Source organism: Eurosta solidaginis, chromosome 1 (assembly GCF_040869045.1).
Source record: "Eurosta solidaginis isolate ZX-2024a chromosome 1, ASM4086904v1, whole genome shotgun sequence".
In the NCBI taxonomy this organism is placed as follows: Eukaryota; Metazoa; Arthropoda; class Insecta; order Diptera; family Tephritidae; genus Eurosta; species Eurosta solidaginis.
The window spans coordinates 298,980,970-298,996,227 of record NC_090319.1 but is presented as its reverse complement, the minus strand read 5'-3'; the positions used below and the strand labels follow the sequence as shown (position 1 = coordinate 298,996,227).

At 39.0% G+C, this 15,258-nt stretch overlaps 1 protein-coding gene across 15 annotated transcripts in view; it reads right to left on the bottom strand.

Annotated features, from left to right (window-relative positions):
• LOC137237505 (serine-rich adhesin for platelets) overlaps positions 1-15,258 on the bottom strand; it is a 242,022-nt gene that overhangs the window by 22,960 nt on the left and 203,804 nt on the right. For all 15 annotated transcript variants that reach the window (XR_010948973.1, XR_010948975.1, XR_010948974.1 and 12 more), the window contains 4 exons: positions 7,427-7,545; positions 7,002-7,204; positions 6,446-6,906; positions 3,561-3,938 (listed from right to left, as the gene is read on the bottom strand). Coding sequence is in view for 12 of the 15 variants with exons in the window: in XM_067761190.1 (XP_067617291.1) it covers positions 3,561-3,938; positions 6,446-6,906; positions 7,002-7,204; positions 7,427-7,545 (1,161 nt within the window). In the remaining 3 variants the exon portion in view is untranslated. The remainder of the gene's footprint in view (positions 1-3,560; positions 3,939-6,445; positions 6,907-7,001; positions 7,205-7,426; positions 7,546-15,258) is intronic.

Sequence of the window (15,258 nt, the reverse complement as noted above, 5' to 3'; positions counted from 1 at the left end):
ATTAGCAACCTCTTTGGGTTGTCCCAGTTTCGTTTCTACATGTTTCTGGAATTTAGTCCAATTCGTTGCCCTAGGGTTTCTAAAGGTTCCTCCCTTCTCTACCCTCTTTAGTGGGATGCTGAAGCTTATATACGCATGGTCGGAGAAGGATGGTCTATCGAGAACCATCCAATCATACCTTGATATATCACGCTCGGAGCTCAATGTAATATCCAGAACATTGCTGGATGTTGGACCAATGTATGTAGGAACATTTCCCCTGTTGGCTATCTGCAAATTGGTTTGCAGGATGTAACAAAATAGAGATTCGCCTCTCTCGTTCGTATCTGCTCCTCCCCACGCATTGTGGTGCGCATTTGCATCTGCGCTTATGACCAACCGCCCTTTGCGCCCTTCCTCCTGTACTAGCCTTTTGCACTCCATCGGTGGAACCTCCGCAGCATGGGCCATGTAGCAGGACGCCAGGATAAATGCCTGCTTATTCTTTTGCTCAACGGCCACCGCTACGAGATCCTCGGTGGTGTAATTAGGCAGCATATATGAATGCAGCTGTTTCCTTACCATTACTACAGCTCGCACCCGTCCTTCCGTTTGTGCGTAGTAAACGCCAAACCCGCGCGCGCTAAGTCCAGAAACCTTTCCTCCCGATGAGAGCCACGGCTCCTGGATCAGCGCCACGTCAAACGAACCCTCCTCAAGGGTTAGGAGGAGTTCGCTCGACGCCACTTTACTGTGTTGGAGGTTTATCTGTAGGACTCGCAGCACCATTGGGCTCTTTGTCCCCCTCCAGCACCTTCGTCTTGACGTCGTCGTCCTCCTCTTGCCCTTTTGGTTTAGAGTATTCGAGGCACCCTTCATCCCCTCGTGAATGTTGTGCCGTGTGTTCCTCTGTGCGAGTCACAGCACCATTTAGCGGTTGGTCCTCTTCTAGCACGTTCGTGGTGACGTCGGGGACCTCCACCTGTCTTTTTTCCCTTAGGCTTCTGAGGTCCTTTTCGACTTCGCCCACTTCCAGCGTGTTAGGATTTTTATCCTCGGGACTTCTTTTCCTGAGTCGCATGTAAATTTTGCCAGTGCCAAAGGACATTTTGCCAAGCTGCGTATACAAAATATCCTCCGCCTGCTTGTTTATTTGGAAGATGTAGAACTGACCATCCTCGGTAGGCCGAGATACAGTAAGTACCTTCCAATCCTGTGTCGGTATGTTCGGATTCTGATTCTGCAGAAGTCGCAGTGTATCCTCCGACTTCATCACGCATGGTATCCATACCTTAACTTTTGGTACCGTGGGGATTTGCGCTTTATCCACCACCTCAAACCGCGCGTTCGTGCCTTGCCTTTGGAGGTTTGGAACGACTTCCTCCAGCCACCACAAGCTCGCGATGTTGTCGCACGCTATCATCTTCACACCATTATACCATCCCCCCGAATCAAAAGTTGGAAGGGGCTTACTTGGTTGTTCCCGCATCATCTTAAGCATTAAGCTAATAAGCTCCCTTTCCACAGATCTCCACCTTTCAGTAGTCATTTGTCCGAACGGACTGCTACGATCAACCAGCGCCACAGTCAGTGACTGCTTTGCCACATCACTCATCTTCTCGGGAAAAGCAGGAGTCTTAGTGTTATCTCCCTTTGGAACCTCCGAGAACACCGGAGTCTTCGCGTTAACTCCCTTTAGCGCTTCCGAGAAAGCCGGAGTCTTAGCGTTATCTCCCTTTGGTTTATCTCCTACTTCCGTAGTTGGAACTTCCCTCTGACTGGCAGCTTTCGAGGTAGTTGCTACCTCGCTATTGGAACCCATCTGTCTTACAGCTTTGGGCCTACTTGTCTTGTCTATGCGACTGCCCTGCCTCGCGGCTCTAGGACTGGGTCCTTTCTGCCTCTTGAAAGCAGGCTTGTCGCCTTCTGCCGAACGTTGCCTCTTCATTCTGCCATTCGACGCTTCTTCCTCCTCGTACCGGTTGCAGAACCGAGGGTTTCTCGCAGCATACCTTTTGAACTGCCTTCGACCTACTTCTACCGCTTCATGGGCCCATTCCAAGCGTTCGATCTCCACTTCTGTTGGGTCGACCACTGCTCCCAAGCGTTGTACAATTCTTAGTGCTGCACGGTACTGCGAGAGAGCTCTTTTACTTCCTCTGCTCCGTACCCTTCTCCACTCTTCTACTCCGTTTTCATTTGTGTGCTTCTCCAACACGGAGTTCATTGAATCAGCACTACTCTCGCTCCCCGAGTCCGACGTATCGCTTAATTCGTATTTGTCGTCCTTGGATTGCGACTCAGTCCTCTTTACATCCTCCTTATTACATTCAGGTAATGAGTTGTTCATCTTGGTCGTACGACCACCTGCCCGACAAGGCGGGCTCAGCGGTCCAGTATTATATACGGGGAAAGAACCGTCCGCCACAGCAGCGCCCCTTACTGCGGTAAGGCCATAAATACTTCCCGAGATGGCCCGGTATCGGGAAGGCTCCGTTCGAATACAGCCGAATTTATCCCCTGGCTGCAAATCGACGAATAGGCACGGTCCGCATAACACCCTGGATTAGGGGGTTGGCAGTTCTTGGTCACCGACATCCCGCCGCCCTCCTATGAGGCGAAACGGCGTAGATGTCAGTCCTAAACAGCTCCGCCTCATAGTCGGGCGCTATGGAGTTCGGCTAAGCCCTCACACCAACGACAAGGTGCCTACCCTAATGAGGGTCAAAGCTACATCAAAATTTTAGGAATAAGGTTTTTCAATTAGAAGAAAAATTGTCTAAGCGGGGTCGCCCCTCGGCAGTGTTTGGCAAGCGCTCCGGGTGTATTTCTGCCATGAAAAGCTCTCAGTGAAAACTCATCTGCCCTGCAGATGCCGTTCGGAGTCCGCATAAAACATGTAGGTCCCGTCCGGCCAATTTGTAGGGAAAACCAAGAGGAGCACGACGCAAATTGGAAGAGAAGCTCGGCCTTAGATCTCTTCGGAGGTTACCGCGCCTTACATTTATTTATTTATACATTTCGAGAGATATGAATTAGTACATGCATTGAAAGGGCGACTCTCTCTTGACTAAGTAAAATCACTACTCCAAAATTTTTCAAGTTCAGAAAAAAAAGTCATCTGGAAGACTAACGGTCTTATCGACCTTCGATTTTGGTTGCAGACGAAAGATTAGGCCCCCATTTGATTTGGGACAAACACTTGGGAGGATGACTTGATTTCCCTTTGGAGTTTCCAACTCGATGCAGAAAACGCTAATAAGGGATTCCGAGCATGCCTTTGCCATATACCGCAGGTATGGACGTAATTGTTTTCTTCCAATTATTTGGTTCAATCAGTTTCTCTGTTAAAATAGATGTTCGTTAATTTTCTATAATATTGATAGATTAAAAGTGCAGATTTCGATTTCTGAAAAAAAATATTTCCCAAGAGTGAATAATAGTTGCATCAATAAAAATTATTGAGGTGATTCCGGTGTAGCGAATGCAAAATATTCGCAACATCCATAGGGTGTAGTAATGTATGCTCGTACATTCAAAAATAGGAAGCCCCCGATTAAGATATCAGCACTCGTACTTACCTTGTTCATGTCTTTCCGTTTGCTAATGATTTTCTCTTCAATCAAAGCACGTACGCCAATACTGGCGGTTTGCAGCGGTGGTCCGCTTGGTTCTTTCTTTTCTGTCTTTTTAGTTTCGGGGTCTTTTTTGAAATAGCCACCATGTAAACGCATATGGCCATTAAGTGCTGGTATATTTTTGAATTTTCGATGACACAAATTACACTCAACAGGCTTCTGGTCCATCTTCACAATATTAAGAAGATGTGGATTTATAGCTTTTACAAATTGTTGATTAATATCTTCCTCTTTGGTTTCGATGGGTGATGTTGCTGTGCTGGGTGTGGCATCAGAATTGGACTCATCGACAGTAATGGAAACATTTTGCGTAGTATTTAACTGCAAAGAGAAAGGAAAACTTGTCAATACCACTGGTGTACTAATGCTCAACTGACTTCTAAAGCGTCGGAAATAAATGCCAAGTCAAAAGGTACTGAAAAATTAGATTTTTTTGTCATGACTATGCTAGGGAGGTCATGTTGTACTTATGGATGGCCCAGAAAGGATTTCACTCGAACGAAAGATCTTCATTGCGCTCGAAGAGGAAATTAAAGGGAAAACTTGATCTCCCTTGATACTCCCCATTGGAGTTGGTTAGGCGAGAATTTCAAATTAGCTTGAAACAGAAATTTTTGTCTAGCATAGACTTAATTTCTGATAAAGAAAGCTTTAATTTGGGATGATTCCGGTATGACAACTTGTGAACATTTAAAAGGTATTTATGCATCGATCACAGCTTAGTTCACAGGACTCATTTAGGCTCCAGTAACGTCACCGTTTATCTTTTTAGAACCCGTTTGGTACTCAGAACCTATTACATCTTTACAACCGGTTATTTTCTTAAAACCGCTTCTTTCTTAAAACCGTTCCTATCTTAGAACCCCTTATTTCGTAGAACCGGATACGCTCCTAGAAATGTCTACTTTCTCAGAAGTGGTTACTTTCTTGAAACCGGATAATTTCTTAGAAAACTTATAACAGTAATGGAACCGGTTTATATCTTGAAATCAATAACATTTATGGAACGAAATTATCGGCTGTTTATTTTTAGAAAATTTGTTTGGAACCGGTTACTGTTTTAGAGCCAGCTACTTTTTGGAATATTTTACTGTTTGAACCGGTTTCTTTTTTGAACCGGCTTCTTTTTTGAACCAATTTCTTTTCTGGACTGGTTACTCTTTTGAACAGGTTGCGTTTTTGAACCACTTTGTTTCTTGAGCAGATCACCCTTTTTAACAGTTACTTTTCTGAACCGGTAAACTTTTTCAATCGGTTACTTTTTTGAACCGGCTTCTTTTTTGAACCAATTTCTTTTCTGGACTGGTTACTCTTTTGAACAGGTTTGTTTTTGAACCACTTTGTTTTTTGAGCAGATCACCCCTTTTAGACAGTTACTTTTTTGAACCGGTAAATTTTTTGAATCGGTTACTTTTTTGAATCGATTAGCTTTTTGAAACGGCTACTTTTCGCAACCGCTATTTATTTTAACCGAAACTATTTTTGACCAGGCTACTTTTTTTAACCGGTTACTTTCTTAAACCGGCTAATTTATTGAACCGGTTAATTTCTTGAACCGGCTACCTTTTTTAACCGGTAACTATTTTGAGCCGGTTGCTTTTTTGAAATATCCACTTTTTTAATAGGCTATTTTTCTGAATCAGTAACCTTTTTAATCTGGTTACTTTTTTGAACGGTTACTTTTGCGGAGGCGATTATTCCTTTGAAACCTGGGACACTCTAGGTAACGGAACACTTTTGGTACGAGTTATACAAGAATCGCTAACTTTTTGCAGGTGAAAAGTCAGACTCTGACTTCTAAGTACAGTCAGACTCTGACTTCTGACTTTCAACTCGTATAACAGCTGTTATACTAAATTTCTCAAAAAAAGAATCCAGCCCTTCTAATAAGGGAAAATAGCGGACCACGCCCACATTTTTACTTTTTCAATTTGCCGAACACGTTAACAAAAAAATAAAATAAAATTTCGAAATGTAGAATTTCGAACTTCGAACTTCGTAAGCCGATATCTATTTTTGGAGGCTAAGTTCAGAAACGGAGATAGTACTTTGTTTACTTAAGCCTCAATCTCTACGCAAAAGTGGGTTTTGCCCAATACCCAGAAAAAAACTTGATTTTGTCGCATAGTGATATTATTATAAATACGAAACAACAGGTTTGGCTCACTTATTTACTTTGACTTCCCCTATTCATGATATTTGGCATATCTTTATTAACTCTTCAATGCAAACCCTCCAATTTTTCCTCCAAAAATATCATGAGTTTCAGGTCTAAGTATAATAAGAATCACGTGAAATAACGGTTGCAATAAATATTAAAAGTGCTATAACTTCTTTGTTTATTATTTTAGTAATATGTTTTCAAAGCAACATTTTCTTGAATTTTTAAGTACTTTCGTTTGGTAAGGAAAAAAACATACATTAGGGGGGGGGGGGGGGGGTATAATTTTATTAGCTGACCTAATCATGTGCAAACGACTTCATAGCTTAAAAGGACATTAAACGGAAATATGAAGCTTCCCAAGGCCAAAATAATGACATATCAATTTTAAAAATCGGACATCAAATAACGAAGTTACAACGAAAAAAATCGTTTCGGCTGTATTTCGAAGGATCAAAAAAAAATTTAAAACAATTTTTCCGAAACCCTCTCAACATAATCTTCAAATTTAGGGGCGGACATTAGCAACTTTTGTTTTTGTATGAGGACCAACCCAGTCTAATATACATAGTAGGAGGGCTTTACATAGATTAAGTGAGGGCCTTGAAAAAAATATTCTTATTACTAACTTCAGAGCACACAATGCATGCGAGCCACGACTACTTACCAATTGCATATTCCAAGTACGCGGTCGACTTGTAGCGCCATTCATCGCATGTTGCGGACTCGCAGCACCAATACCGCTGCCAGACGGATTAGTATCCACTTTATATGAATTAATGCTAGTTGGTGAGGACACTGTCACCTGTGCGCTCGTCTGATTCGTTTGCTTCATAATCTTACTAATTAAATCTAATTGTTCACGCGTTAAACCTTCGCTAGCGTCCACAATACTCGTCTCTGTTAGAGCAATTGTTGGCGATGAGGCAGGTAAAGAAATACCACCCACAGACGATGCAGACGATGTGGATGTTGGTGAAAGTAAAGTCACACCAGTTTTAATCGGCAGATTTATAGCTTTTAATTGTTCTTCTGTAAGTGCTACACCTGTAGTTGCATCTACAACTGCACCACCTGTAGAAATGTAAGTGCGTATGCATGTGGCGCCATCTGGCGAACTAGCATCCCCTGTGGGGGGAAAGAAGTAAAGCAATATCGATTCAGTTCAAGTATCATAAAATGTAAACGGGTATAATAAAAAAGAGATATATGTATATTTATACCGCTTGCTGTAGCTGGAGAAAGGCTAAGACCAGTTGGTGTACCCGAGGTTGGTGAGAGCGTTTGATTTTGTGGTGTTATAATACCCGAATGATGATTCTCAGTGTGACGTCGCAACGAACGTGCATCACAATATGATTTACCACAGCCTTCTGCTTTGCATTCGTAGGGTTTCTTGTTACGATGTGTCATCATGTGGCCATTCCTGTTAACAAAATTGGTTGTTAAGAAATACATAAGATCAAAGTAGTTGTACATTAGACCGTATCACAAAAAAAAAGATTTAAAATCTGAACAAAAAATTAAAAGAAAATGTAAGTGTTTAATCCTAAGTAACACATCGTTTTAATGATACGGTCTAATGCCTTTTGTGTATATAAACATAAATATAGATCAAATATTAAGGAAATTGCTGTAATTAACTTACAAGTGATCTTGTCGCTTGAATGCTTTCGAGCACATCGCACAAACGTATTTACGCTCATCACTGTGTGTCAATTTATGTTTGGCCAATGCTGACGCATTTCCAAAGATTTTACTACAAACCTACAAATATAAAATAAGCCACAAGTCCATTAGTTGTCTAAATATATGCATGATGTGCTTAAACTACTGGTGAGAAATATCAAAAGGTCGATAAGCTCATGGATGGAAACAAATAGTTTGCTTGCGATTTTCTTATACTTTTATTTTAGTAACGAATTAAGAAAATGAACTTTAGGGGTAATTCTCTCTCAAACTTTGAGAGGTCCTTCGCAAATCTGATTGCGCTGGTGGTGTTGCTTATTGGTATTTTGAACAACCGTATGATTACGTGATCACAACTTACGTTACTCTCCTTTATGTCCGAATTTCTTTGAACTAAGCATAAAAGAAATGTTAGAAATGTAGATGCGGTGGCCACCGTGGTGTGATGGTAGCATGCTCCGCCTACCACACCGTATTCACTGGGTTCAAACCCCGGGCAAAGCAAGATCAAAATTTTAGAAATAAAATTTTTCAATTAGAAGACAACTTTTCTAAGCGGGGTCGCCCCTCGGCAGTGTTTGGCAAGCGCTTCGGGTGTATTTCTGCCATGAAAAGCTCTCAGTGAAAACTCTTCTGCCTTGCAGATGCCGTTCGGAGTCGGCATAAAGCATGTAGGTCCCGTACAGCCAATTTGTAGGGAAAATCAAGAGGAGCACGACGCAAATTGGAAGAGAAGCTCGGCCTTAGATCTCTTAGAGGTTATCGCGCCTTACATTTATTTTTTATCATTTCCTTCTTATTCTGAATTGAATATAAAAAGGTATTTTATGATGACCAGTCCATTATCGAAGAAGTAACTACCTGTGGGTCTTGAGTCTTGAAATTTGGAACTTGGAACATACTTTGAGCCCCTATGTCAATGCAATATGAAAAATGACCTTTCTCTGGGTGGCGCAGCGGTCGTAAATAAAAAACTCGTCCGAATTTGAAAATTTTACGGTCGGGTTTGAAGTACTTTACCGTTGAGCTACGGACTTGAAAATTTGGACATAGCTTAAAGTTCTAATAAAATTAAATATCTACGATAAAACAAGTAAGGAAGTCTAAGTTCGAGTGAAACCGAACATTACATGCCCAGCTGTACACTTGAAATGCTGTTGTTCTTTGTTTTGTGTGCTTAATAGTGTTACAAGGCTGCGCAATAAATATGAAACTGAGTCAAATATGACCCAGTTTCGGCTGCCAGTTCGAAAACGCCCTATCCCAGAATATTTTTCTAAAACGGTTTTGTTTCAAAAATGCTCTCAAAATTCGGCTGAAGAACGTCGCATTTCAGAATTTTAACATAAAATGCCCAAACTTACGTTAAACTATTTTAAATGTATGCTAAGATATGGCGTTTTCTGAGGTAGGAAATAGGGCGTTCTTCAAAAGTTTTCCGAAATAAGGCGTTTTCGAAACGGCATAGGGTAATAGGGTAATATTCCACTCAGCAGTAGATTAAGTATTTTAGTCCCAAACAGCCGTAATTATAAATAAACAAATAAATAAATAAATTGCAGATCAGATAGATAGCTTGCGTGACTTGTTATGCAACATCCAAAAATGCCTCAGCGATTAGGCGTCAATTACTGATGAAGTTGAGAATTTTTTCTCCTTTTTCTTTTTTTAACTATTTTATTTAATAATTTTTGCGAAAATTTTAACAACATGACATCAGGACGGAGAAGGCGGCAGCTGTTTCGATTGTACCTTTTAAATCTCTTCAAAACCTTTTCTCCCGGGAGTGAAATTCGAACCCGCACTCCTACGATGGTTGAAGCGTTACAAATACATTCAGCCACGTCATGCCGTAGTTGTTGTGAACTTATTCCAATTTTCTTCCTTGCAAATTTTATTCTTTGCACAGTACATATTTTGTATGTAATCATATGTTAAAGTTATGCTTTTGTTGGTGGCGGTTTTATTGCCGTTAAACTCTGAACGAACATATTCTGAGTCACCAGATGAAAGATTGCGTTTAGCTTTCTGAGGTTCGCTAGACTAGCGCTGCTCGTCAAGAAACGCCCCAAGGTGTTGTTTCTGAGAGCTTACTATATGTTGGAAGTTTTCTGTGATCTTACTATTTTTCTTTAAATTTTTTTGAAAAGCGTAAAGATAATTTGTATTTGATGGGATATTCCTATTGCTGATCAGTTGCATAATTCTATCTATTTAAGTTTGCTCTCAACTCGACAAAGTCATAAAATCGTATCACATTTTAATTAATTTCTTTGTAGTGCTTTAAAACTATCAATTAAATGTGGCGATGACTTGCTTAGTGACTACAATGTATTTAGTAAATGTTAATAGTGACGTAGATAAAGAAAAATTTCATCAAGTATATTAATTTTCAAAGCGAGCAAAGTTTATTTCACATTTCCTTTCGAAAACTGTGAACATTTTTACTGCGCCTTTGTAAATATATCTGTCTTCTCATTAAGTTAATTATGTTGTAATTTTTATTATACTCAGCTGAGCAGAGCTCACAGAGTATATTAATTTTGTTCACTTAACGGTTCCCCGTTACGGCATAAACTAATCGAGGTAGATATAGACTTCTATATATCAAAATGATCTGGGCGAAAAAAGAAATTCATTTAGCCATGTCCGTCCGTCCGTCCGTCCGCAAGTTCCTGGGCACTCATCTCAGATCGCTATTTAAAATGAACGAAACCGGATTATGACCACGCCCGCTTTTTCGATATCGAAAATTTCGAAAAACCGAAAAAGTGCGATAATTCATTAACAAAGACGAATAAAGCGATGAAACTTGGTAGGTGCGTTGACCTTATGACGCAGAATAGAAAATTAGTAATTTGGCAGCTGAGTATGTAATGTTCGGTTACACCCAAACTTAGACTTCCTTACTTGTTTCCTTTATATTAGGTCAGTGGTTTGTCCGCATTCTCAATACAAATCTTGCAATTGATTTTTAAATAACTTCTCATTGAGCTTCAAACGTGAAACTTCACAGATTAGATAAGAATTTGGAAATTGGGAATTTTGAGATCAGTTTTTAAGTAACTTCTCAGTGAGCTAGAGACTTGAAATTTCAAACTTAGGCCCGTATTATGTATGTCACCGTGAATATTTGCGTCGCATTCACTCGTATTCACATTCACCCAGAAATCGTATTTTATAACTTCTTACGTATTCGCGTTTGTCCTCTTACGTAGTCACTACGTATTCACTGAGACTGTCAAACCAAATACGTAGCCAGTATAGCCACTTATTACTTTTGTTATTTCGGAAAATTTTGCAGTGCAATTTTTTCGGGAAACATCGTTTCAACGAGCTGGCAATATTGCAGCGAAACACCTGACAATGGTAAAAAAAGAAAACATTGCAATCATTGTATTGCAATATTGTTTGAATGTTAATGCTTTTAAAATTAGTTGCTTGTTTATTTTCCAACATGCTCTTTTATATTGAGCTGTTCATAACTATAGTTTATATATAGTATATAAATATGTTTAACATGGAAAATACCGAGGGTAGTGTTGTGGCAGGCTTGCAGCCTTTTCGAGTGTGTGTACTGCTGCACCCAAGCTTCCCTAGTTGCAGTTGTTAACGCTACACTCTTTGTAAATTTTTTACGACAAACAAAATTTCTGGTAAAGTCCAGAACAGGGGTCGATTGCTAATATGCTTCCAAAAATATAGAGAGAGGTGTCAAAACACGCGTATTGACCTCGACAATAATCCGAAGGCGGAAAATAAGAATGTGTTCTCTGTCCATAGATATTTACAGTTGAAGGTGGCAATTTTCATGTGGTTGTTGTAATGTCGTGCACTGAAAAAATTTTGTGAACAAAGGGATTTTGCACGCATTTAATTTTTATCCCACGCGCGGCCGAAGACTGCCAACGCGGAAAGGTGTTCTGCGCAAAAATAATATGGATGCCACCACCGGTTTCGGAGGGACCCGGGGTCATTTTTCAGCTTTTCGTTTATAAATTTTGCACGAGTTAATATTTTTATTTTCGTTTCACACCTCACGATATTTTTGGACGCGTATTAGCAGTCGACTGTTCTAGAGTATGACCAAAATTCTAATTTGTTTTTTTCAATATTTTGTGTTCGAATTTTATTAAATTCCCTCAATGTTCTTTCAAGTTTTATGTCGGGGTTGATTCTAGATAGGTAGAGTTTAACCTGATACAGTACCCAGATCGAATCTTAGCTAGAGTGATGCGTATTTCCCTAGGGAGAGTGATTTCCTCTTCTGCTAGTTCTGGGAATTTTTCTTTGAGTACCGGATTTGCCGGGAAAGTCCTGGCATAGAGGTCCGACGCCTGTTTGAGGATATCACTGAGGACCTGTTTGTGCTTTTTTGCTTCATATGGGTGTATTCTCAGGTGCCGTATTTCCTCATACTGCTTACGGAGATGACCCCTTAAGCCCCTGGGCGGTGTAGCCTCATCAATCATATGTCTATTGGGATGCCCAGGTTTCTAGGTATTCAAAACAAACGGTTTGGTTAGCATCTCATTTCTCTTTCTAATGGGGAATACCCTCGCCTCATAATGTAGATGGTGTTCTGGGGACATAAGAAAACAGCCCGTAGCGGTTCTGAGGGCAGTATTTTGGGCCTCTGTTTTCTTCCAGTGAGTATCCTTTAGGCTTGGAGATCATATCGGGGACGCGTAGCATGCAATCGACCGGTCAATTGCTTTGTAAGTGGCAATGAGTGTTTTTTGTCTTTGAGGATTTTATTACGGCTGTGGATCGTAGGGATAATTGCGGTTGCATGCTCTTCAAAATGTAGATCCTGATCGAACGTCACACCCAAGATATTAGGGTGTAAGTCAGTCGGTAGCGTGATTCCATCGACGTGGATGTTCAATATGGTCGACATTTGGCGCGTCCATGTTGTAAATAAGGTGACTATTGTTTATTTTATTACCTAGCTCATCGATGGGTGGGCCTGGCCCTGTGGCCATTATTGTGCAGTCATCGGCGTAGGAAACGATAGTGACTCGTTCTGGTAGTGAAGGTAGCTTCGATATGTAGAAGTTAAACAGAAGCGAGGATAGGACACCACCCTGTGGTACCACTTGTTTAATAGGCTTAGATGTTGCGTTCCTGAATTGTACCAATGTTTGCCGACGAGATAGGTAATTTGCGATACACCTTTTAATTTACTACGTTGTTCGAGAATCACTGATTTATAGGAAAATTTAAAAAAAAGTAGCACGGAGTAATAATTATTATAGTTATTAAAAAATCTACAATAAAATTTTTATTTTTATTTTCCTATTACTCAGAATTATTTTTTGACATAAAACTAAGAAAATAAGGATCGTGACGGAAGACAGTGACAAAACTATGGTATAACTATTGGTTATAATCATTCTCATTTTAATAGGTATTTGTTTTTTTTGACTCTTAAAAGTCCTTTTAAAAACTTTTCCTTGGTGAAAGTGTATGTGATTTCCGGGATACCATAGCATTTTCATGACAAATCATGCATCCCATCTCAAAAAAAAAAACCACAAAAAAACTAAAATCCGGACATGTATTTTATAAGGCCGAAAATAAAAGTTAAATCCGGACTTCTATTTTTTAAGAATAGAATAAAAGTGCGACCGCATAACTAAGATACGGTTCGTCAAAATGAAATGAATTTTTTACCAATCCATTCTCGTAAATATCTGGATTTGAAACCTGTAGGGACACTATAATTTTTTCTACTAACACTAGAAACTTGTTATCGAAAAACCATAACCAATTGTTGTTGTTGTTGTAGCTATATCGGTGTTGATGGTCCTTTACCGGATATATATCCGGTATGTTCCGGTAACAAACACCTTTAAGGTAAAAGCTCGACCATCTAGGGAACGATTTAATATGACCACATTGAACCTTCTAGGCCATACAACCAATAATTTTTTCTGAAGGACTTTTATTACAAAAGGAATAACAGTTTGGATCCCTGGCTATAATTTTTATAGGTTTCGATTTTTTTTTTATTCCTGTAAAAAATTGAACGAAGCTCCAAATATAACCTTTATCGGATGTCTATGGAAAATTTCGGAACAAGTGCAGAATACATACATTTGTCAAAAAAAAAAAAAATATAAAAAATCGGGCTTTCTAGAGATGTTTATGCTGATTCCAACGGTATATTTCTTTTTTGGTGCAAATGAAAGGTTTGGGGTAATTCCATGTCAAAAGACGAAATTATGAATTTTTCAAATCAAAATATCTCCTATATATCAAACAAAGCCTTGTTTTATTATCTATCTAAAGACATTACAATTTTCAAGAGTCACTCAATAGTTTCAAAGATATTTTGTTTTAAAAAAATGTAAAATTTACCTTTTGACGTGGAATTACCCCTATAGTTATTATTTGCACCAAAAAAAAATACGGTTGAACTCACCATAAACACCACTACCGATACTCATATACATTTTTTTAATTTGACAAATGTATGTATTCTGCACTTAAGCCAAAATTTCAATCTTTTTTCACGAAATGTTAAGACTCTCAATTTTTACTCAAAAATTATAAAAAACGACAATAAAAAAGCGAAGTGAATGAAGCAAACGCGACCCAGAAGCAAGTGAATATTTTGACAGCAAAAATGAGTGTTCGTGACACTTTGCGTCGCTATATAATACGAAAAAACGTTAGACAATCACCTGCAGTCACCCATAGTCACCGAGAGTCACCGAAGTGAATGAATGCTCTTATATGATACGAATTTGGTTTCACTTGGGTGAAGGTGATTCCTCGCGTCGCTTTGCGTTAAACATAATAACGCCGTTAGTTCAGAGGCCGTTGACAGTATAAAACATCGGATAAAGTGAATATATAGAGTAATAGTACTTGGGCGCTGAGCTTTGCTCGGCGATCTTCGAGTATGCCGCATAACATACTCTCTTCTACATGTCATCATTAATCAAACTCTACTTTTTTTTATATGTATGTACATTATTATATATTTTTAGTTACCAATATTTGATTTCTTTAAAAACAGATTTCAAAAACATATCAAACACTAACCGAAAAATGAACTGGAATGAAATATTTGAAATGGGTAATTCCAGCCTATAGTATTGTTATGACAATTAGTAAAATCGGGAACTAAGTTATTTAGGTCGAGTATCTTCATGCGCCGAATTATTAATTTCAAACATTTTCTTAGTTATACACTATGAAAGTCTCACAATTTTATTACATTCCAAAAATTTGTAAATTTCACGAATGACAACTATCAATTAGTTTAATTAAATGTCAACTTACATCCCTAAGCGCCATCTGTTGGTAAGTAGTTAAATTGTTAGATGTCGTTTTCAAATTGAACATATACCTCTAGTGTTCAACGGTAGCAAATTATCATGATGAGATATCTTTTTGCTATGGTGAGAAATCTTCTAATAGTAATCTGTGAGAAATTGCAATTATTCATTTCATATTTGCCAAAAGTATGCATTTAAATATATTTTGCTAGGATTTTCCACGGTGCCTTGATGTTGCATTTCAATTTTATTACCGTGTGTGAAATTAAGAAAATTAAGGCGAATCATGTGTAAGATTTTTTACGAAGATTTTTAACTTTAATGTTAAAGATTTAATAGAATATGAGTAAGTAGAGTACTATTTCGTCTAACTAACCCAACCCTAAATGGAAACCCTACTCAAAAATGTTCCTATTGTAATGCAGAGAGAAATACCTTTCGTTAGATACCCATATCGGCATATCTTATGCAATTTTTTTTTTAATTCTAATAGGTGGCAACC